Consider the following 23700-nt stretch of genomic DNA (forward strand, 5'->3'; position numbering starts at 1 on the left):
CGTTTGCTTTCCCCCTTTTACGTTGCTAAGTGTTTCTGCATATCGGAGTCATGGAGAAAAACATGTTTTGATATGAAGGTAAATCGCCAAGGTGAAACTCCAAACAAAATATCTAAAATCCCTCAGTCGTTTACCGACCCCCAAAGAGACAAGACACTTTTGCATTTGCTGTGGAAAAAAATCAACAAATATCTCCAAATATCTACAAATTAATATCTTCAAACAATTAATATCTCAATTTAATATCTTCAACGTATTAATATATTGAATTAATATATTTACCGAATTAATATCTCGAATTAACATATTCAACGAGTTAATATCTCGAATTAATTTGTTTAACCTGTTTAAAATGTTTTCCCTGCCTTTCACTGGGCTGCGACCAGTGCTCCTTTGTGCCACTGGAGTTTCGGCCGTTGTTTGGTCTTTTCTCGTTTACAGGCGGCGGGTCCGAGATCAACAGACGGAAGTCGAAGCTGCAGCTCATACCGACACCTGCGACGGTAAATTAGGGAGCTAGCGACGAACACACCCTTATATTCGCAAGCTGGTTTGCTACATTAAACTAGCTACTTATCACTATGTTACTTAGCCTAACTAAATTGGCTACCCTTTAACGGCAAATTTAAACTAGGTTGCATCAAAGTTTTTAATATTTCAGTGTTTTTTTAAACATCTTCCTTAGGACATGATCGGGAGCCTTTTGCATTGGACGAAGGCATCTTTGAGACGCTCCATACCCCGATCCGAGAGGTAGTTGGCTATTATTGGTGAAATCTTTCTTAGCCAGCTTCATTCTGTTTAAATCAAATCAAATCAAATATATTTGTATAGCGCTTTTCACAACACGTTGTCACAACATGTACAGGATTTAGGGAAGTTTCTGTGCAGAACTGTAGCATGCATTGTTTATTTGCATGCTGGTCACAATAATTGTAAAATGCAGGTCTTGCACATACTTGTCTAGTCGCAAAGTAACACTTATTTGGTTTTCTCCATAGTTGAGGCTTATACAGACTCGCCAAGGATTGGACAGAGCACATAGGATGTTTGCCTTCACCTTCTCACGAATGGGTTCTTCAGCTACACAGGTTCCCTTAAGTTTTTAATGTGTATCACAGGCACAAAAATATTTTGTTACCTGAGGGTTTATAAGGGGTTTGTCCATTTCAGTGGTAAAGTTATTTTTCTGCTTGACTGCAGGTGGTGGAGGTGAAGCTCCAGCACAAGTCCATCTACAGTGGGCTGGAGAGTGAGCACTGGTGGGTGCTCAACAATGAATTCTACTGGATAGGTGCAGAGGTGAGTCATGGGAACAGGTTCACAATTTCAGTAAGAATGGACATGCTACTGTAAATGTCCCTTCAACCTAATCTTTTCCTTGTATTTGTAGCTTACCCTCCACCACTTTGCCAGCGCTAGTGCCGTGGCCTGCATCAAGGTAACAAAGAGTCTTGACTATAAGCATCTTTCACTAGCTTGTCCCATTCTGAATTACACTCATCAGCATGTCCTCTGTTAATTCAGCGGAGGGGATCCAGCATCACAGACGCCACCATCTACCTGCGCACCTGTTCAACAACAACGTCGGTGCAGAATATTTTTCTGGTTAGTGCTTCCTCCTTTCTGATTGCATTTAGAATTATTTGTGGTGAGGTTTTTAGAAAATGATATCTAAAGGCATTTTTATTGTGTGTTTTGTAGCAAACGGTGGTGTCCACTTGGTTTAAGGGTGTCTCCATTGGTTCGGATGACATTTTCAGGTCATCCGAATCTAGTCACACCCAGACCCTGGAGACACCGAACCCAGCTGTTTTTTCCAGCAGTCCATCCCCACCGAGAGCACCCCCTCAACGACCACCTCCAGGCTTTTAAACACCTACACATGAATTGAATTCTTATATAAATTCATAATTTCACTGTGTGGCATGCGTTTTATTTTTCTACGTAATTTAATATTTTTCCTTGCATGTGTGTTTTTCAGATGCTGAAGGTTTTCTCATAACCACATGAGGACTAGATGTTGGTCTTTTGGGACACAGAAGTAGAACATCACATGGACTGATCACCCACCTGGAGCGTTTTACATCTGCCCCTTCTCTTTCCCCCAACACTCTGTTTCATCTTTTGAGGTTTGTGTAACCCTAACTCATCTTCCAGATTTCTCATGAAAACATAAAGCTGTGTGTAGTCTTTATTCTGCTTTTCTGTCTCTTTCGTTCTGTCCATCATGTGGGTCTCCTGTGCTTCTTCCTGGATTAGAGACTACCGACAGCTGTGCAACCTGAATTTCACGCAGGCTCCCAGGACAAGAGGACTACTGCAGTTTGTGGACCAGGACAGAATAATAAGCCTTGACAAGATGTGCATCAAGATAATGAGACTTTATGATCCACGCCAGAGAACAGAGACAAGACCAGAGGACTGAACGGCATCAAGAACCGATCGTCGGGATTATTAGAACAATCACCATCGTCAGTGTGCAAGGAACTGTGAGGAAAGCCCGAAAGAATCACCATTCGTGGACTATTCATCATCACCGTGGACAACCATCAGGATTACAGATTCGACCATTATGGGATTTTTGGTTATCAACAGCAGATTATCAGTGCTCCTGTCATCCTCATCAGACCTCTACAACTAACTCAGAATGCTGCAGCACGACTGGTCTTCAATCTCCCTAAGTTCTCACATGTGACTCCTCTGCTACGCTCTCTTCACTGGCTTCCAGTAGCGGCACGCATCAGATATAAAACATTGATGCTTGCTTACAAAGCCAAAAATGGACTGGCCCCTCCCTACATGATGTCCATGGTCAAAAGCCAATCCGTACAGCGAACACTCAGAAACTCAAGCTTGCCTCGACTCGAAACTCCATGCTTAAAGTCTCATGGAAGACAAAGCTCCAAACTATTCTCCGTCCTGGCTCCAAGATGGTGGAACGATCTTCCATTAGCTGCTAGGACTGCAGAGTCTATTGCTATCTTCAAGCGTAGACTGAAGACCCACCTGTTTGTTGAGTTCTTACCAGAGCACTCAGCTGATACCACTTGCCGTGGTTCTTTAAATGGTATGTCTGTCTGTGGTTATTTGTGCTTCTTGGCAAATGTCTAACTTGCAAAAACACTAGGTAATGACATTGACTCCTGTGGTTTAGTAGTAGTCTGACTCAATGGTATCTTGAATTCTGGCCTATTCGTACTATTTCCTAGGATGAATTCTGTGATTGAATGCAAAGCACTTTGTAAGTCGCTCTGGATAAGAGCGTCTGCTAAATGCCGTAAATGTAAATGATTTTGTAAATTGTTAGTGAAATATGTATTATTGTTTTATAAATATTTATCAGTAATGTGATTGTGTTTTAATTGCAAAGGAGTCATACTGTCTTGTATTTTACCTTTGGTGTTACTCATGTAATCATCAGTATGCTTAGTCTGATTGTGTGGTTTGTGTGTGACTTGTGTATTAGTCTGTATAATTAGATTTTGTGTTTTTGTGTGATTTGTGTATTTAACCAGGCCACCCGAAGGGGACTGGTCCCTGCTGGATACACGCACCTATCCGGATACAAGCACCTGCCTGTGGATGTACTGATGCCAGGGTTGGACGTGCCATTGCCACAAGAGGTCGTGCGGATGCTAGTTCCTATCAGAGGCTCACCATCTACACTGAAGGGACTGTGACTACTTGGCCGGGGAACGAGAACTGTGACGACTACTACTGTAGAACCACCCTGCGCACCACGGACTTGTGCTAACGGGCCGCCCAATGGAGGATGGGTTCCCTTTTGAGTCTTGGTCCTCCCGAGGTTTCTTCCTATTCCCCTCCATCATAGGGAGTTTTTCCTCGCCACTGTTGCCATTGGCTTGCTCATTAGGGATTTGGACCCATAAGATTGTTAATCTTGTAAAGATTGTGAAAAGCACTATACAAATAAACTTGACTTGACTTAATCATTAGTGAGTTATAGGCTAATTATGTTTTAGGTTGAATGTATCCAGTTATGATATTTGAGTGATTCACTATTTTCCCAGCTAGCAACACTAACCATGCGATACCTGAATTTAGTAAACTATAGTGAGAGAGGAATATTACACTGGAAACACACAGCCTAAATTATTACAAATAAATAAAATGTAGCTTCAAGAGAGGGGAAACAAAAGAAAGTAGAAATAGTTTCTTATAGACAGTTTGCATTGGTGCTTACTAAAATTTCCCTGGTGGAAATTTTCATTTTTTAAAATAAACATTTTAAATGACTAGCTTTTAAATAGTACAAGTGTGCTACAAATGCACAACATAAAATAAAATATAAGTACAAATGTAACGCAGGCACCTCCTCAGCTAGGAGGCAGACAAACGCTGAGGAGAGTGAGATTTATTAGAAGGAATTCCATAATCATAGTCGTAACAACAGGCAGGGGTCGTAACAGGTGAGCCATCCAGGTTTGACAAGTTGATCGGCATAATCAGACACACAAAGAGAACGAACAGGGCAATGGGGAGAACACTAAAAGGAATGAACAATGGAACAGGAACAATACTCACGAAATCAAATAACAAGGATCGCGGAGCACATTGGCAAATACCGACAGAGCAAATGAACAGAACAACCGAAAACGGGCTAGGGAGACACAGGGATATAAATACACAGAACTAGACTAGACACAGGTGAAGACAATGACAACATGGGCATGGCAGACAGAGGGAAACTATGGTAACAGACAAGCAAGGCGGGATTAACAAGCAAGGAACAACAAAGACACGAAGAGCAGGACACCGGAGTGACAGCTAGGAGAGGGGGGAGTAGCCCTACGTGACAATAAAATGTAGCTGGGAAAATTATATTACTATATTACAAGTGTGCTGTAAATGCACATCAATGCATAATACATAAACTGTAGCTGGGTAAATTATAGTAGTGTGTCGTTAACAGTGGTGAACGGGATTCTTCAAGCCACCAGATTTAATCCGTCACCATATCCAGTCACGAAAATCCATGAGAAATTTGGTGGAGACACTACACATTACTGAATTGTTTACTAAAACTATTAAGGGAAGGAGAATTGCAGGTGTTCATACACATGTTGACTCGCTAGCCAGCAGATGTGTCAATTCCAGGTTCCGAAAGTAAAAGTCCTCACCAGGATTTTACTCAAGCTTGCTAGATTTTCTAATTAGTGCAATCCAGGTAAAATTAGTGGAATCAACACAATCCAGGAAGCCTGAGCAAAATCCTGGTGAGGACTTTTACTTTCTGAACCTGGAATTGACTCCTCTGCTAGCCAGGTAAAATGAAATGAAATGTGTGCTCATTTCACATTGCACATTTCATTTCATTTTAAAATACCTGGCTAGCTAGTCAAGGTGTGTATTGAGAACACCTGCAGTTTCCCTTCCCGCCTCCAGAACGCCACTCTGCAGTGTCTACTGAGTCTCTCCTGCTTCTGGAGCCCCATCAGAGCTCAGTGCTCCAGCTGGACGGATCCATCCAGCTGCCAGATGCTCAGGTAGCCAATCAGGAACAGAGGATTCACTTGTCTAAATGAACTGTTCAAATATGATGGCTTAGGGAGGTGTTGTGATGCTGAGAGAAATAAACCACTTTGGTCTCCCTGTTACCTTGCGTAGATGTTTTGCAGATTTGCAGCAAGGCAGGCTCACTAGTCGTAGCTCTTCACAGAAGAAGAAGCTCCTGAGAGCCCTGAATGCCTGTATTTCAGTCAGATGCCCTGCGTTTGGAGAGGACTACGAACAGGTTCAGCTAAACAACCCTCTGAGCCATTTAGAACACATCAGAACCACATGCAGTAGTCTGCAGGAACTGCACACAACCTTCTTTGTTTTCTCACTCTGTTGCTGCTGAAGTCCAGGAGTAATGCCCTTCTGATGTACTGTCTTCCACAGGATGCCCATGAGTTCCTGATGATGTGTTTGCTTCAGCTGAAGGAGGAGGGAGAGACACTCAGGGTTTCCTCCTTCTCTTACATCTGCCCTGTGGCAAATTTTGAGTTTCACCTCAAATCTGTGCGCACCTGCAGCAGGTAATTCTTTGCTATATCACCACATCTCCTTCTTGTAAATCAACTGCTCTTAACATGTGTTTCTTCAGAGTGTGCATTGTCACAAAGTATGCACACACTTGGTATGGGATAATGTGGGTTATTTCTGTGTGAATGTTGTAACCTCTCTGTTGATTTCTGTTGTTTGAAAGCTGTGGACTGCAGAGCTCCAGAGTGGAGGACTTCAACCACCTCTCTGTTAACCTGAGCTCTACCTTGACTGACAGCCTACACAATTACTTCAAGGTCTGTCACCACACACACCCCTACTGGACAACACTTTTTTGCCAGTTTGTTAAGTTAGGGAGCCATCCTAACCATTGTCACTCTCAATCAAAACTTTTTTTCAGTCAACGGTTTTGGAGTTCAAATGTGAATGTCAAGGTCAAGGCACCGAGGCATGTGAAGTGGTGGAGTTCTTCACACTCCCACGGTGAGTCTCGCATTATGTGAATTACCACAAACAATGAGTTTTAAAGCAGTCATCTCACACTCTTCCAGTTCTTACATCATTTTTCCTTTTGGAACAGAGTTCTGATCCACTCCCATCAGACCCTCCCATCAGACACTTCCATCAGACACTTCCATCAGACACTTCCTTACGTAACAGAAGTGGCTTTATCCAAGTTAGATGTCGTGCTGTTGACACCTGATTAAAAAATCTTCATCGTATAGAAATCTGGCAAATCTCTTTTGTGTGTGTGTGTGTGTGTGTGTGTGTGTGTGTGTGTGTGTGTTTTGTTTTTGCTTGTTTTTTGTTAATGACAATTGGATGGATTTTATTCCTCTCTCTACAGCTACAATTTGAATCTGAATTTTGTATATTTATTTAATGAAAATGCAGTTTTACTTTTTCTGTCAAGTTGTAATTTGATCAAATTAAATTTGTACTCCATGACTTGAATTTCTATGCATGTTTTGGAAACATATATCCTTTATAATGTTGTCAAACTACATTCAGTGTAAATGCAGGAAAGGCAATCTATAGATTCAGTCAGGCAATCAGCTGTGAAGAAACAGTTTATAAGCAATCAGGAAATATTTTAGGACAACCTGAAATATTGTTGGACAGTTATAAATTAGAGGGGACTTTAAAATGCAAAAAGAGTAGCTGATACTGTACATGTGAAATATAATTGAACCGCACTTTTCATAAAAGCTCAAAGCCCTGCAAGGTGCCCAAGCTGTGTGTGTAATTGTGCAGATTTCTTTCACTAATCAGTATCTTACATTCTAGTATGTGGATTTTTCTAGTATAATAATGTATAAGATGAATCACTAAACCTTAGCACTAAAGGGTGAAGGGATTTCATGATCCATGAACCATGACCATGAACTTGGTCGTCCCCTGCGGAGTATATTGCAGAGTCACTGAAAGGTTGCAAAGGAAAGATTGGGCAAACAAAAACAAAAAAACACACAAAACCCTCACAACATCGGGCATCATCATGACAGTCAAGAGATGATTTAGCCCCAAAACCTCATCTAGATGAGATTCTTAACCCAACTGTGGGCCGCGAACGCCACCTTGAGGGCCTCAAAAGAACAACAGTTTTAAACTTTGGGCCGCAGAGGGCCGCCGGACCGCATTGATTTTGAATAAAATGCAGTACACTTTCTCACCACTAGTAGCGGTAGTGCGTCACTTAGATATTTAAACAACGTATTTAATATAAGTTAAACTTATATAGCGCCTTTCTAGTACCCAAGGACACTTTACAAAAATCCTATGGGAAAAAAAAACAAATAAAAATTAAATTAATAAATATAATTAATTAAACCATACTATGACTATGTGGAAGGGAGAAAATACTGAGAGAAAAGGTGAGTTTTAAGCTGAGTTTTGAAGGAGGAAAAGGATGAACAGAGGCGGAGATGTTGCGGGAGGCCATTCCACAGTTTTGGGGCCATTACACAGAATGAGCGCCCACCAGCAGTAACAAGCTTGTATTTTGGAATCACCAGAAGACCTGTGTCTGAGGACCTAAGTGTTTGGTTTGGGATTTAGGGTATAGAAGTTGTGCTAAATAGTCTGGAGCTTACAGCTTCACACTTAACGACAACAGAACGCAGCACTATTACGTCGATATAGCTACTGACGTTAACAACGAGGCCGTGACAGCGCTGCACAATAGAACCAGGTCAATATATCGCGAACATCACATTTAATGTACCTGCAAACCCGACGCGACGACGTTTACATTAATTCTGTTAGGAAGTAGCGTATATCGGACAAATGGGTTGCATTTACTCGTGTATGAAGGTAGCTATCTAACGTTTTTATACGTTGTGGTCTAAAAAGGAGTAACCGGCATTTTTATACCGGTTATTCTCCGATTCTCCGATATTTTCTCCGATATTTTTTCGATTTAAGATGTGATGCTTTTTAGGGTGTACTGAGGTTTCCCATACCCATGATTTGACAAACCAATGCTTTCCTACAGAAAAAGAACAAAGAGGGTGTGAATAGTGAAGTTAAAAAGAAGAAAAAGCAAAGATGGTGGAAACATATAGAGTCATCCTCCCTGACACAAGTAACTGACACTCAGTCCTTGAATGTCAGCTCCTCCTCCATCTCTTGCTCCTCTTCCTCTGAGGGACACTTAACCAGGTATGAAAACCGTCCCAGCCTTATGAATTGTGTAGTCACATGCACATGTGTAGTCACATGCACATTTGGTTATTATTTATTCTGTCTATGATTTTTCCCTGGAATTATTTGCCCCCAGGTCCAACAACAAACTCCCTACTGAACCCAAGAACACGGAAGGGATTGTTCCTGGTCAGAGCTCAGAATCTTTTATGATTTTGTCCCTATAGTATGTTTTAGTCAAAGACACTTACTCCAAGGTTTTGTTCTCTCCATAGGGGCTGCTGATAAAGATGTGTGCTCCGTGCCCATGGATAGGTGGGTACATTATTAAAGTCATCTTCATGGCACAGTAAAGTATGGACAATCTATAATGGTTATATATTGACATTGTGGCATAAATCAAGAGAAACTGAAAAATATTAAAAACAACATTTGTATGTATGTGAACATTTTGTGCACTACACAAACTCCATATTCATCTGTCACTTCTACTCTCTCTTTCAGATTTCCGGCTGTTGTGGTAGAGGGAGACTTTCGTGTGCAGAATTTGCAGCACCTGTTACCGCACATCGTCAGTAGTGAAAGGGTGACTGAGAGTGGCCAGGGTGAGGGCCAAGGACACGCCCCCACTGTTTCTGCTGGCAGAGACACAGAGATCCGACAGCTCGGGTAAAGACTGAACACGTTGTGTTTTAGCACACAACCATTACGTGATTTTGCAGTGTACACAGATGTAATGTACACAGTCTTTATCTCTGAACCAAAATAAAGGCACGTAGCAATTAAAGGAGCAATAAGTATTTTTGCAGTTCTTCTTCAAATTCTGAAATTATGTGACATTGACACCTAGTGGCCTGGAAGTTTTACTGATTATGTATTAAATCTATTCTAAACATTAATGTCCTGTTAGGTTTCCCAACATTGGGAATACATGTTATATGAACGCCACTCTGCAGTGTCTTCTGAGTCTCTCCTGCTTCTGGAGCCCCATCAGAGCTCAGTGCTCCAGCTGGACGGATCCATCCAGCTGCCAGATGCTCAGGTAGCCAATCAGGAACAGAGGATTCACATGTCTAAATGAACTGTTCAATTATGAGTGCTTAGAGAGGTGTTGTGATGCTGAGAGTTATAAACCACATTGGTCTCCCTGTTACTGTGCGTAGATGTTTTGCAGATCTACAGCAAGGCAGGCTCACTAGTCGTAGCTCTTCAAAGAAGAAGAAGCTCCTGAGAGCCCTGAATGCCTGTATTTCAGTCAGATGCCCTGCGTTTGGAGAGGACTACGAACAGGTTCGGCTAAACAACCCTCTGAGCCATTCAGAACACATCAGAACCACATGCAGTAGTCTGCAGGAACTGCACACAACCTTCTTTGTTTTCTCAACTCTGTTGCTGCTGAAGTCCAGGAGTAATGCCGTTCCGATGTACTGTCTTCCACAGGATGCCCATGAGTTCCTGATGATGTGTTTGCTTCAGCTGAAGGAGGAGGGAGAGACACTCAGGGTTTCCTCCTTCTCTTACATCTGCCCTGTGGCAAATTTTGAGTTTCACCTCAAATCTGTGCGCACCTGCAGCAGGTAATTCTGTGCTATATCACCACATCTCCTTCTTGTAAATCAACTGTTCTTAACATGTGTTTCTTCAGAGTGTGCATTGTCACAAAGTATGCACACACTTGGTATGGGATAATGTGGGTTATTTCTGTGTGAATGTTGTAACCTCTCTGTTGATTTCTGTTGTTTGAAAGCTGTGGACTGCAGAGCTCCAGAGTGGAGGACTTCAACCACCTCTCTGTTAACCTGAGCTCTACCTTGACTGACAGCCTACACAATTACTTCAAGGTCTGTCACCTCACACACCCCTACTGGACAACACTTTTTTTGCCAGTTTGTTAAGTTAGGGAGCCATCCTAACCATTGTCACTCTCAATCAAAACTTTTTTTCAGTCAACGGTTTTGGAGTTCAAATGTGAATGTGGTCAAGGCACCGAGGCATGTGAAGTGGTGGAGTTCTTCACACTCCCACGGTGAGTCTCGCATTATGTGAATTACCACAAACAATGAGTTTTACCACAAAACAATGGTTTTAAAGCAGTCATCTCACACTCTTCCAATTCTTACATCATTTTTCCTTTTGGAACAGAGTTCTGATCCTCCACATTAAGAGGTTTGACATGCTGGGCAAGAAACTAACAACCCTAATGGACATCCCCTCAGAGCTGGACCTCTCTGTCCTCCCTGGAGTGGCTTCACTCGGGCAACCGTTAAGGTCAGCTTGTACAACGGCCTGAGCATACGCTCTCTCACCTCTGTCCACCCTTTCACAATTAGCAATGAGACGCTAACTGAATGGCTTTGTGATGTGTCCACAGTGGACCAGCATACACCCAGGACAAAGGACATGAGGAGGATAATCTGGAGAAAAGCTCTGTGCCAGAACAAGGTAAACATCAGCCATTTTCCTACAGTGATCAATTAAATTTTGGATTTACAACCTGTCTACGTTTATACGTACCTGCCATAATGATGTAGTTCTCTCAACCCATTAGTAGTAAATGAGAGCAGAGAAGGACAGGGAGAGAAAGTACAGCACGTCAGCCCACTGGTGAGGAAATAGAGAGAGAGATGAAAAAGAAGATTGAAAGATGCTGAGAGAGACTGAGAAAGACAGGCTGAGAGAGATAGATAGATATGAGAGAGACCCATATCAACGATCTAAGATGCATTCTTACTTAATCATATGAAAAAACCGATGTACTTGTTGTTTGCAGGAAACTGTTCACACAGACATCTACAGACTCCACGCTGTGGTGTCTCATTTGGGTGGCAGCATGGACAGTGGTGAGCAGTCTGATAATATCCACAAACATGCAGTAGAAACTATAAAGTGACTAATGACATCTTGCTTCCCTGACAGGGCACTACATCAGCGACGTAGCTGAGGAGAAAGGAGAGTGCTGGTTAAAATTCAACGATTCAAAGGTTTCAAAAAAGACAGAGCCAGCCGTCCTTAAGAGCAGGGCAAAAACAGCCTACCTGCTTTTCTACATGCAAAGGTAGTAGCTCACCTTCTAACTCAGGTACATCTGCTGAAACACATAGAGAACTGGCTGAATTCCAGCTGCTCCTGTTTTGCTGTTGTCTCCAGTGGGGCTGGAGAGAAGAATGTGGTCCCGTGGATGGTGGACCAGGGAGAAGCAGCAGTATCCCCCTAAACCCAACTCCATGCCATGACTAAGTCAGGATACACATGTAAGCACCTACATCCACACTTAACAAGACAGGCTACACATCTGCTCAGTTCAGTTCAGGTCTATTTCTGTCTGTTCCTGTCGTCCAATCGTAGGAGATAATTCATTAAGAACGGCTTCTGCCTTTCAGATTTGGGAACATAGATACCTCTGTCCATGGGGACAGATACAAATTCCATAAGATTTTACATGTTGGCAGAAACCTAACCTTTACCCTGCCCTTACAATCAAAATTATAAGGCTAGACACAATTAGAAACTTCCTTCCTAAATTACCGCTCACACTGGTATGTGTGGTATATTACATCTTTTTATATTACTGGTAATATTCAAGTGAGTTATTATTTGCTCAACATTAACACTCCTCCCCCCTTGTGTGATAAGGCTACAGACTACCATTTTAAAATGATTAATGCTTAGATGGTATTTTCATTACAATTAATTAGTTAAATATGATTCAGACCAGCAGACTACAGGCAACTGCTAAACAACAAGCTGTAAAGGTGATCATCACTTCAATGCTATATCCGTTATATCTGTTAATGGGTTGCGTTTCTATGGGAATTGTGTAAATAGCCCCTTGCTTTTCTTCCAAATCTTAGTAGATAAAAGGCTTTCTAATAAAAAATGACTATTTATGAATGACGTCACTTTAGACAGCATGTAGCCTAGATGACCTGTCAACGCTTGATTTTCTCCACCATTCATGTGTTAAAGGCCAGAAAAGGCGTGACACAGGCGGACACTGCTCCCGACTCTGGCAAGTACGCAACAAAGCGGAAAGACTTCCGTTGTTTGAAGGGTGAACCGAGTGAACCAAGCGGTGTCTGTTTTGTCCGACTGATCTGAGAAGTTGGGACGTGCCGGAGTAAATACAGCTGAGCTGCTGGTGGAAGCGAGAACGTGAGAGACTCTGCTGCTGGTGCTGTCTGTGCACGAGAAGCGCACTGATTAAAAGGAAGGGTGAGGACGCTCACCTTTCCCAAAGCTAAGTGCAACCCCCTACCTTTTTAGAAGAATTTTAACCTTCTGCCATCCACCAGTCGTAGTTTTAGGGCAGTACATTTTAATCGTTTTAGTTTGTTGGAGTCCGTTGCTATAAATACTGAAGTTGCTTTCTATTAGGCTGGGTACTGCTATAGGTTTATTTCATTATTTGATTTTTGGTTGTGTAAGGGATTTGGATTTGTTTGGTTTGATTTATTTTGGGGTTTATAATTTGGAGGGTTTGCTGTGGTGTTTTAAGTAGTTTTTTTCCAGTGCTAGCCTATTGGGGAACATTTTGTTTGGCTAAAATATTCTATATTCTTTGGGCTCCATTTTTGTGTTGCGTCTTTGTGGGTTTTTGTTTCTTTGTTACAATTTCAGTTATTTTGAGTGGTGACTGCGTTTTGTTTTTGTTCTGTCCTTTGTCTGCAGCATTGCTATCCAGAACACTAAGTGGACTGTTGCGTGTCCCTCCTTGAACTGGCTGCCGAGGTTCTGGACTGGGACTGGGTGCACTTGGAGTTGATTCTTTTTTTTTTTTTTTTTAAATATAAAATTCTTTTGTTGAATAAATATATTGTGCAAATTCCCGTCTTCTCTCTGCATTTGTCAACTTGTGACTCCCCAAGGTGTAGTGGTTGGGATTGGGCTAAGGGAAATATAAAATGTTGCCCTTTGTCGGGAAAGGCCGTGACATTAGTAGTAAATAGTTCTTGGTTCTTTTCTCTGGCTGTTTGCCTAAAGTCGCTCCTCAGTCATTTTGGACTCCTCAGTTTTTACATTCTATTTGATAATTGCCAGTGTTTGCTTTGAAAGTGAGTGTGCTGGTTGTGTTCTCCAGAGATCTGCACAATGCATTTATCACACTGTTCACGCTGCTCACCATGACTCACTGGTGTGTCCTGCTGTCAGAAGTACAAAGGGTTCCAGAGCTGGACAGCATCACCTGCAGCATTTACATTGTTCTGTGGATTTGTATTCGCTCCTTCATATTCCTGAACATTGTAATTGGCATTTTTGGTAGCTTACACTACAAGTCATTAGTTGTGCTGAATGAAATATGCAGATGGTAAAGTAGTGCAAGGGCAGAAGAATTCATTCATTGTCATTTAATGAACAATATTAATAAGCCAAATCCATGTTGCATACCCACACATGAAAATACATTCGGTTCTGTAAGGAGCGAACTCTCAAGTGCAACAACAAATTGAAATGCAGGTGAGTAGTTCTTTCATGCTGTAGTTTTTTTACTTAAACAATTTGCTCAGACAATCTTTATGCATGCAAATAGACAAATTAATAGCCAAGTTTTGTTTGTTTTTTGTTCTGATTTTAGCAGATTAAGCCAGTCTCTAGTTAGTGGGTAAGTAATGGTCCCACATAGATGGGAAGCAAAACCTGTAACATTTGTGACTGTAATATGTGCTGGAAAAACCACAAAAGGATCTAAATGCAGCGTAGTGCTTCTTTATTCTCCAGACACAATCTACTGTAGCTAGCAGCACAAGACACACACAACACGCAGCACAAAAAGAAGCGAACACAGGGCAGCAGGGTCAGGGCAGCATGGTCCATACAGTCCAGAGTCCATTACAAATCCAGGGGTCGGGCTGAGAATGAGGTGTAAGGGAGAAGCAAAGGTCACAACACCGGTAGGCAAAAACGAGCAAGGAACGCTCACTATGCAACGTCAGAGGCAAAACTTCACAATGTAAAGTGGTGAGTGAGTAGTGTAAGAAAGGTGGAGGAGGGTGGGGACACACAGGGACAGGTGGAGGTCATTAGTATTCAGGAGATTGAACATGCATGTTTCGAGAAGTTGAGACCCTGGCGCTGTGACTTCAGAAGAGCAGGGGGCTTGTGTAGCTTCACTCCTTCCTTACAGTCACTTGTGTAGAATAAATGAAGGGTGTGTGCAGATGTGTGTGGGCGTCTCCCTTGGGCTACAGGGCTGGCATACCATGACAAGCCCTAGTCCAAAATACAATGTACAACTTTTTGGTTACTATATAGGTATTTTTTGGTTACTGCATTTTGCTCTTTGTCCAGACTTCCTACTACACTTGAGGAGGATGAGGAGTCTATTTCCACCCAGGAGGCTCCACTGTATATGAAGAAGATATTTTAGACTGGGAGACGTATGTGGAGGAGAACATGCAGGCGATGCAGCTCCAGATGGAGGATGAGAAGGTGCTGTGGCCCAAGGAGCTTCTCCTACGTTACTTTGTGCTGATGAACAGACTCCAGGACATCCTGGATACCAGGATGCATCTGCAGAACCTACCAGGTAAACCTATTAGGTGGTTTACAGCACTGAAGGTGAAAGCTAGTGTTTGAGTGAGTGAATGACCTTTTTGTCTCTTGTCTTCCAGCTCAGCTGTTGCTTAACCTCCAAGATTCCAGTTACACTCCAGAGTCACTCCAGTCTCCAGTTAAAGCAGAATGAATAAAATATGCTTACATTATGTTGCATTGTGTTATCTTACTGGTCCAGTATGGTGACAAACTCCATTTACACTTAATTCACTGTATGTGGTTTATGGACTGTGTGGTGAGGCTGGCATTCAGACTACCATATGATCTGACTTACACAAATGATAATTCATGAGGATTCCTAGAAGCTGACTGCAGCCACCATCCAAGTTATTTTAAAGGCTGTTAATTGTACTAAAGATGGTCTGTTTGCCTGTTGAGTGGGCATGTGATTCTGACTTCATGTGCATCTGTCGGAATAAGTTAATTTAACATGGATTACAGAAATTAGAACCTCAAAAAAGAGCTTATGATGGCTCTAGCACTTGTATGAATACAGAAACATACCACTGGAGAATTATCTAAAGTTTAAAAGAAAAAAAGATTTATTAGCATTGTGCTCCACACACCTTGTACCTTCTGAAGACATTTCCATGGTACCAGATCTAGACTTTTTTTAGCTTGATGGTTAAATTATTACAATAATTCATTTTTATTGTTAGATAATTAAAATAGATTTAAAATATTTAGAATTAAGTGATCATTTAGCCCTGCATGCCATCCATACTCCACCTAGTGGTAAATAACGGGATGGCCCCCAGTGAAACGTTACTGTCCTTGAGCTAAGGAAAATTAACAAAACATTTACAGTAGTTTTATTATTAGTGGTGGGAGTAGCATTAGTATTATGTTGAATGTATACCCATGATATTTTAAATAAATATAGCAGTTTTGGTCATAATTAAAATGTAAAAATAATAGGTATAAACCATTCATGTAATTCATTATCATTGTCGTGGAAATTTCTGAAATATACGAGGACTCAGGCGTGGTTAAAAGAGAAATTTATTAATAGACAAAATAAGCATGAAAGTTCAGTCTAGAACAGAAGCTGAGAGGAGAGAGAACCGTCCCCCTCCTTTATACCGTTTAGTAGGCGGGGTTCTTATCACATGTTTACACTACATTTGGGCACACTGAGAACACAAGGCAGAATGCACAGTAGACAGTTTTTGCCTTACATGTGCATTCTCTCCTGACAGTAGTTTTCATGTTTTAGTATAAGCAGCAGCTTATAGAAACAGCTGATGGGTCCGCGGGTCAAGGCAGATAAGAGTGTTTTCTACCTCTGCACATTCCTTTAACATAGGTCATAATACACACATACACATGAGCACATGATTTCATACTGAATCACACTTCACAATTCTCTTGTAATCAGTGTAACACAATTTCCATCACAATCATATACACTATATAATATAGTATAATATAGTATATACACTCACCGGCCACGTTATTAGGCACACCTTGCTAGCGTCAGGAATGGCAATCACGCCCGTGACCGCCAGAGGGCGCCATCGCCGGAATATTGACAAGAACACCTGACTCTAATTTACTATTCACCACACCCTACTTAAGGACTCTGTTCACAAGTCGCCAGTGCGAAGTATTGCCTCTCTGAGTGTCTTTACCAAGCTGTGATCCTGTGTATTTCTCTGATTGATGTTCTGGTTTCTGATCCTTGCTCTGTGTTTTTGATCCTCCTGCCTGTTTGGCCCTTTTGTTACCTTTGTCTGCTGCTCTTAGTCTTCTCTGGTTTTTGACTCTCCCGTTTTTGTCTTGCCCTTTTGTGCTCCTGCCTGTCTACCCTTTGGGGTCGTCCCCTTTTGGGACTTCAGTTCATTGTTTTTCTATATTAAAATTCAACATCTTTACACCTGCTAATGCAGGGTTGCCAACTCTCACGCATTGAGCGTGAGACACACGCATTTGACCGTTCTCAAACACACGCTCTCACGCCACACTTCCGATATCTCACGCCGAAAAAAAATATCCAGTTTATTTACCTCAGATCCACATATATGATTCAATACGTTACTAGTTCGCTAGCTCTGGCGCCATCCACCGGCGATATACAGGGTTCCCACACCTTGGTTAACATAAAATTCAAGGACCTTTCAATGACTTTCCAGGACCAACTTCCTCAAATTCAAGGACTGCACCTGCCAGCATTTACCTACTCTTACCCCTGAATATGTTATCAAAAAACGATGTTAATACAACGCAAATTCAAAAGACTGAATGTCATTTCAAGCCATGCATCCTGAAATTTTCTGTGCATGACTGGCAATTTAGCAATGCACATCTGAGATGACGACATTCACATAAAATGGCTATAGTTGTTGAAGGATCAACAACTACCTACAGGAAACACTTGCTTTCGGTGCTGAACAAACAAACAAATTTCTCTACAGGAGAATGACCAAACTTTGCCAAGTAAAAGTCAGCATAGGCCCTGTAGAATCAATGTAATTTTAAATGAACTTGTGCTGGCAAAATAATGACACGTTGACAGTAGACAAATAATAATAATAATAACAATAATACACATATGCATATACACATACAGTACATACATAAAACAGAGGAGCAAAGCCATATAATGAGATTAGAACTATAGATTTCTAGAGAAATCTGGCGTGAGATGATTCTAGCATAGTTTTAAATCTACTTAATAAAGAATAATATTCATTCATAAAGAGAACAGCCTTTTAACCACTCCACTTATGGTAGTGAATTTATGGAATCAGAGAAATTCGAACTGAAGTATAATGGTATCAAAAGAAAGAAGTTTGAGATTAATCCAGTTTCTAGTGTCCATGCAAAAACTTTGTAAAGATTGAGATGGAAAAACAAATGCTCCTGGGATTCATCTTCTGACTTAAAAAAGGTCCATTAATCCACATCAAGTTTAACTCTTCTTTCAAGAAACATGGCTACAGGATATATCTTATTTATTATTTTGAAATGAGTCTCTTTTACTTTAGAAGACATGAGCCATTTGACAAGCCTTTGTGGTTTTATAATTTGTATTAGGATGTTTCTTGAAAGAATATCTATTATATCTTTTGTCTCATACCATCAGTGATAATCTTGTTATTACACTTGAACTCAACAGTCATTCACTTTTAACATGGGCATCGAAACAGTCAACTCTGAATATAAAATGTTAAAGGAATCACTTTGCAGACTTTCTTTAAATCTTTATAACAACTCATATCAGATCATATTTTTTCAACAAAGGATGAGAAATTTAAAACATCATGGCAATCTTTTTCATAGCAATCTTTTGTAAATATTGACTTCCTTACCAACTGTGCCCTATTATTCTGTGACCGCGGTCTTCATCCATGTGAAATTTCAAACCCTCTAAAATATTCAAGGACCGTCAAGGACGGCTGTCTTTTATGCCTGTTTTCAAAAACTTTCCAGGGCCTTGAACTTATTTTTTCAGATTCACAAACTTTCAAGGATTTCAAGGACCCGTGGGAACCCTGGATATAACACTGAATCCACCCCCCCGCTCAACAAAATACACTCGCCACCGGCTCCAGGTTAAAATCTCACTCCAAGCGAACGGCAAAAGTTGGCAACCCTGCTAATGGATCCTTCTCTACCCTCGGGTTCACCACCCTTGCAGCTAGTACCAGGTTGGACCCCATTTTGCATTCAGAACTGCCTTAATCCTTTGTGGCATAGATTCAACAAGGTACTGGAAACATTCCTCAGAGAGTCTGGTCCATGTTGACATGATAGCATCATGTGATTGCTACGCAGTTGCTGCAGATTTGTCGGCTGCACATCAATGATGCGAATCTCCCGTTCCACCACATCCCAAAGGTGCTCTATTGGATTGAGATCTGACTATGTAGGCCACTGGAGTACAGGGAACTCATTGTTGTGTTCGATAAATCTGTCTGAGATGATTCATGAATTATAACATGGCGAGTTATCCTGCTGGAAGTAGCCATCAGAAGAAGGGTACACTGTGGTCATAAAGTCAAAGTCAAATTTATTTATATAGCGCTTTTTACAACACATGTTGTCACAAAGCAGCCTTACAATCGTATGGCTCCAGATCCCTAATGAGCAAGCCAAAGGCAACAGTGGCGAGGAAAAACCCCCGATGATGGTGGGGATTAGGAAGTGAGGGAGAGACAGCCTCCCTCACATGCACCTGTTTTAATTAACTTTGTAATTTTATTTGTTGGCTGTAACTGTATTGCTGTTGTTGCATCTTGGCCAGGGCTCCCTTGAAAAAGAGGTTCTTAATGGGATTTTTCCCTGGTAAAATAAAGTTTAAATAAATAAATAAAAAATTAGGAAGAAAACCTCGGGAGGACCAAGACTGAAAAGGGAACCCATCCTCCATTGGGCAGCCTGTTGGCACAAGTCCGTATTTGTGGACAAAAGGTGGTTCTACATTTATGGTTCTAGTTCCCACAGTCCCTTCGGTGTAGATGTTGGGCCTCAGGTAGGAGCATCAGCACGTCCTCTTGCGGCAATGGCACATCCAACCCCGGCATCAGTACATCCACTGGCAAGTCAGACCATCTCCCAGGTGCTTGTAGGTGCTTGCATGCAATCGTCTTGGGTAGAAGCCTGCAAAAAGATAGACAATACAGACTGAGTGTGTGGACATCAATTTAAACCACTATTGATTTAAACATACAAAGCTCAAGTGTTGTAACGTGTGAGGAGGACTGGGTATGGATTTTGGTAGGTGAGTGTAGCAGTTGCGTGGCAGTGTTTTCCAAAAGAAACACATGATTTTCAGTTTTGAATGTTTGAATGTCTTATGTGAACAACTGTGTTTAATGTTTTGCAAAAAGTGTGTTTTAGCACACCAGGTCAACAGATAGGCTACATGGGTTACATGCACAGGGTAACATAAGAGTGGTGGAAGATGCACACAGGTCGACTATATCCTCTGTAGGAGACGAAACCTGAAAGAGGTTAGTGATTGCAAGGTGTTACCCGGGGAGAGCGTAGCTAAACAGCATAGGATGGTGATATGTAGGATGATGTTGGAGGTGAAGAAGAGGAAGAGAGTGAGAGCGGAACCTAAGATCAGGTGGTGGAAGTTAAAGGATGAGGACTGTGGTGTAAAATTCAGGGATGAGGTGAGGCAGGTACTGGGTAATGGTGGTGGTGTTCTGGATACCTGGGATGAAACTTCAAATGCAGTGAGGGATGTGGCTAGGAAGGTACTTGACCTCAGGACAGAGGAAGATAGACAAGGAGTCGTGGTGGTGGAATGAGGAAGTTCAGGAAAGTTTGAGAGGAAAGCGGTTGGCTAAAAAGAATTGGGATTTTCAGCGAGATGAAGAAAGTAGACAGAGGTACAAGGAGATGTGTCGCAAGGCAAAGAGAGCAGTGGCAGAAGCTAAAGAGAAGGCATATAGCAAGCTGTATGAGAAGTTGGACACTAAGGAAGGGGAAAAGGATCTGTACAGATTGGCCAGACAGAGAAACTGTGATGGGCAGGATGTGCAGCAGGTTAGGATGATAAAGGATAAAGATGGAAATGTGTTGTCTGGTGAGGAGAGTGTCTTGGGAAGGTGAAAGGAGTATTTTGAGGAGCTGATGAATCAAGAGAATGAAAGGGAAAGAAGGTTAGAAGAGGTAGAGGTTGTGAATCAGGAAGTGCCTCAGGTGAGCAAGGAGGAAGTAAGGGCTGCAATTCAGAGAATGAAGTGTGGTAAGGCAGTTGGACCTGATGATATTCCAGTGGAGGCATGGAAATGTTTGGGAGAGACAGCAGTGGAGTTCTTGACCTAAGAGGAGGTTTATGGATGCAGTGGTGGAGGATATCAGAGTGGCTGGGGTGTCAGTGGAGGACACTCAGGACAGGGCCAGATGGAGGAGTTTGATCCGCTGTGGTGACCCCTGAAAGAGAATAGCCGAAAGAAGAAGTGCATTAAATTAGATCATTCATCTAGTGTGATTATTATAAACTTACGATTGTCCAAGGTTTGTGCCAGCACTGTTCAGTTTCATTTGTGACTGTAAATATTTTTTTCATAAACTTTTTTCATATTTCCAGGTTCTTTACATCAAAAACACATTGTGCTGTTTAAGAAAAGCTCAAATACTGTTAAATAAGGGAACATTTGATTTAAAAAAGATTCTGTATAGAACATGTTAACATTTCAATGACTGATATTTTGTCATATATGTGTAGAAGTAAAATAAATCTGTCTTCTCACGAATTTGTCTCTGTACATCTGCATTCATATAAACACGCTCCACAAAAAAAAAAATCCTCCTTAGCCCACACCACAATCACACCAGTGAAGCCCGCTGATTAGTAACTGACATTTGAATCTGCCAGTAATACGCATGTCTTTTTTTAGTTTTGAACATCCGTACTCCATATACAGATACTTACAGTCAATGTAATTCTTCACATTAGGGCATTTAATCTCGACCAAGCCAAACTGGGGGTATTCAGTGGGGTCAAATACGACACCATCAGGGGCTGCACCAAGCCAGGGAGCATCTGGGTGGATGATGAGGCCACATGGTGTGTGATTTACATTGAGTATCCTGCAATACTCAGATGCTGCTCCGGACTCCATCTCTAGACCTCTCTTCATTTCAGCCGTCCGTCTGGTACCTCTGATGATGCGTTCAGCAAGGGACTCTGCAGAGCTATGCCCTCTGACATGGCACACCTCACGAAAACGTGACGCTGTTACTCTAGGCTTGTGCCAGAGTTGACATCTCAATTCTGTGAGCCATATCAAGTGATACCTCCAAAGACTTCAGGTGAAAGAGTTCCTGTTCAGTGCACACAAAAGCACAGGTGGGTGCATCAAGGTGGTGGTCTTTTAGAGGAAGAAGTGGGGTTGATGGCACATCAGGGTGGAGAGTGATGTGTCGTGATGGTAAAACAGGCTGCTGATATGACAGACCAATGCCTTCCTGCACCATACCAAATGCACACTGCACAGCTGGCTTGTGGGATGCCATGCCTACAGTGGTCACCATGCCCCTGTAGAGTCCACTCCTACAAATTCAAGTACAGACAATATCCCAAACTATAAGCATTTAGTTTAATATTAAATTAGAATATTTAAATTAAAGTTAATTGTAACTATACATTTGTGATAGAGCAGCTAAACTGCACAATTGCATGTCTAATTAGAAGTAATTAAGCATCATACCTAACTCCACCTTGAGATGTTCCATTTGGCACAGGTTTTGTGATCACCATGTTGTTGATTGCTCCTGGCTTTACACCCTAATAATATGGACAAAAGTTGCTGTAATTTAATTCAGGCAGTGCATTAAATTAGATAACCTAGCCACTAGGGTGCACACACCAGTGTATTTTAGTGCCGGTCCTAAGCCTGGATAAATAGGGAGGGTTGCGTCAGGAAGGGCATCCGGTGTAAAAACTGCGCCAAATCAAATGATGCGGATCAAAAACAGAAATTCCATACCGGGTCGGTCGAGGCAGGGCATTAGCGGAAATTGGACTACTGTTGGGACGAGGAGGAGAGGGGGAAGAGGGTTCTGAAGCTGAAGGAGAGGAGGCAGAGCAGGAAAGTGGAGGTTAGAGTTGGTACGTTGAATGTGGGCTCTATGACAGGTCAAGGGAGAGAGCTAGCTGATGCGATGGACAGAAGGAAGATAGATATACTGTGTGTACGGGAGACCAAGTGGAAGGGGAGCAAGGCCAGGAGCATTGGTGGTGGCTTCAAACTCTTCTATCATGGTGTAGACAGGAAGAGAAATGGAGTAGGGGTAATCCTGAAGGATGAATTTAGTAAGACTGTAGTGGAGGTAAAGCGAGTAAGTGACAGGGTGATCTGTGTAAAGTTGGAGATCGATGGGGTGATGATGAAGGTCATCAGTACTTATGCTCCTCAGGTAGGTTGTGATGTGGAGGAGAAAGAAGAATTCTGGAGAGAGTTAGATGAAGTTGTTTTGCAGGTTCCTAATGAAGAGAGTGGTTATTGGAGCAGATTCAAATGGACATGTTGGTGGAGGGAACAGTGATGATGAGGAGGTGTTGGGTAGATATGGTGTTAATGTAAGGAATATGGAAGGACAAATGGTGGTAGATTTTGCTAAAAGGATGGCTGTAGTTAACACTTACTTTAAGATAAAGGAAGAGCACAGGGTATAACAAAACACATTCTTTCATTTAAAAAAAAGGAATAAATTAAGGACTGGCTCCATTTGAAACATTAGACATAAAAAAAAAATTTTAAGAAGAAATTAAATAGAGAGCCAAACAGAATATTATTGAGCCCAAGCTTGGACAATGTTTCTAGCGTTGTAGTGAACACACGCTGTAACGCGACCGGAGAGTCCCCAAGTCTCCACAACATCATAGAGCTTGTCAGCTAAATTGTCAGCGGTGTGTCTATCCGACATGTTCGTCGTAATCAGCACTGCAGATTTTAGCTGCCAGTTCTCGTCAGTGTAGTGGCACGTCACGGTAATGTAACTTTCTGTTGTTAGAGCCGACCAACAATCTGT

At 41.8% G+C, this 23700-nt stretch overlaps 2 protein-coding genes and 4 long non-coding RNA genes across 9 annotated transcripts; 5 read left to right on the top strand and 1 right to left on the bottom strand.

The window, feature by feature from the left end:
• The first annotated feature begins 123 nt into the window (after positions 1 to 123).
• LOC143502753 (uncharacterized) lies at positions 124 to 3950 on the top strand. Its single transcript, XM_076995440.1, has 9 exons — positions 124 to 503; positions 686 to 753; positions 1002 to 1091; positions 1204 to 1302; positions 1394 to 1441; positions 1528 to 1608; positions 1705 to 2132; positions 2263 to 3070; positions 3519 to 3950. Exons 1-7 carry the CDS (start codon positions 353 to 355, stop codon positions 1873 to 1875), a joined length of 708 nt encoding a protein of 235 aa, XP_076851555.1. The 5' UTR covers positions 124 to 352; the 3' UTR covers positions 1876 to 2132; positions 2263 to 3070; positions 3519 to 3950.
• Positions 3951 to 7750: 3800 nt separating this feature from the next.
• Positions 7751 to 8846, top strand: LOC143502750 (uncharacterized). 3 transcript variants are annotated; one of them, XR_013127149.1, is made up of 3 exons: positions 7751 to 8203; positions 8507 to 8673; positions 8792 to 8846. It is a non-coding gene; the product is annotated as an uncharacterized LOC143502750 (long non-coding RNA). The 3 variants fall into 3 exon arrangements; XR_013127148.1 differs by having other exon boundaries at positions 7751 to 7886; XR_013127147.1 differs by lacking the exon at positions 7751 to 8203 and adding an exon at positions 8214 to 8325.
• On the top strand, positions 8847 to 10067 carry LOC143502744 (ubiquitin carboxyl-terminal hydrolase 37-like). The gene is made up of 5 exons (XM_076995432.1): positions 8847 to 8970; positions 9160 to 9324; positions 9566 to 9697; positions 9819 to 9945; positions 10062 to 10067. The coding sequence occupies exons 1-5, from the start codon at positions 8963 to 8965 to the stop codon at positions 10065 to 10067; spliced, it is 438 nt and encodes a 145-aa protein (XP_076851547.1). The 5' UTR covers positions 8847 to 8962.
• Positions 10068 to 10796: 729 nt separating this feature from the next.
• LOC143502746 (uncharacterized) lies at positions 10797 to 13412 on the top strand. Of its 2 annotated transcripts, none has more exons than XR_013127142.1 (5): positions 10797 to 10923; positions 11027 to 11495; positions 11572 to 11710; positions 11803 to 11906; positions 12622 to 13412. It is a non-coding gene; the product is annotated as an uncharacterized LOC143502746 (long non-coding RNA). The 2 variants fall into 2 exon arrangements; XR_013127143.1 differs by having other exon boundaries at positions 11027 to 11492.
• A 1318-nt stretch (positions 13413 to 14730) lies between these two features.
• On the top strand, positions 14731 to 15329 carry LOC143502727 (uncharacterized). Its single transcript, XR_013127130.1, has 3 exons — positions 14731 to 14800; positions 14941 to 15178; positions 15264 to 15329. It is a non-coding gene; the product is annotated as an uncharacterized LOC143502727 (long non-coding RNA).
• Positions 15330 to 21237: 5908 nt separating this feature from the next.
• Positions 21238 to 23357, bottom strand: LOC143502748 (uncharacterized). Its single transcript, XR_013127146.1, has 3 exons — positions 22536 to 23357; positions 22377 to 22453; positions 21238 to 22219 (listed from the first exon to the last, which is right to left on the bottom strand). It is a non-coding gene; the product is annotated as an uncharacterized LOC143502748 (long non-coding RNA).
• Between the last annotated feature and the right edge of the window lie 343 nt (positions 23358 to 23700).

This window comes from Brachyhypopomus gauderio, unplaced genomic scaffold, assembly GCF_052324685.1.
Source record: "Brachyhypopomus gauderio isolate BG-103 unplaced genomic scaffold, BGAUD_0.2 sc204, whole genome shotgun sequence".
Lineage (NCBI taxonomy): Eukaryota > Metazoa > Chordata > Actinopteri > Gymnotiformes > Hypopomidae > Brachyhypopomus > Brachyhypopomus gauderio.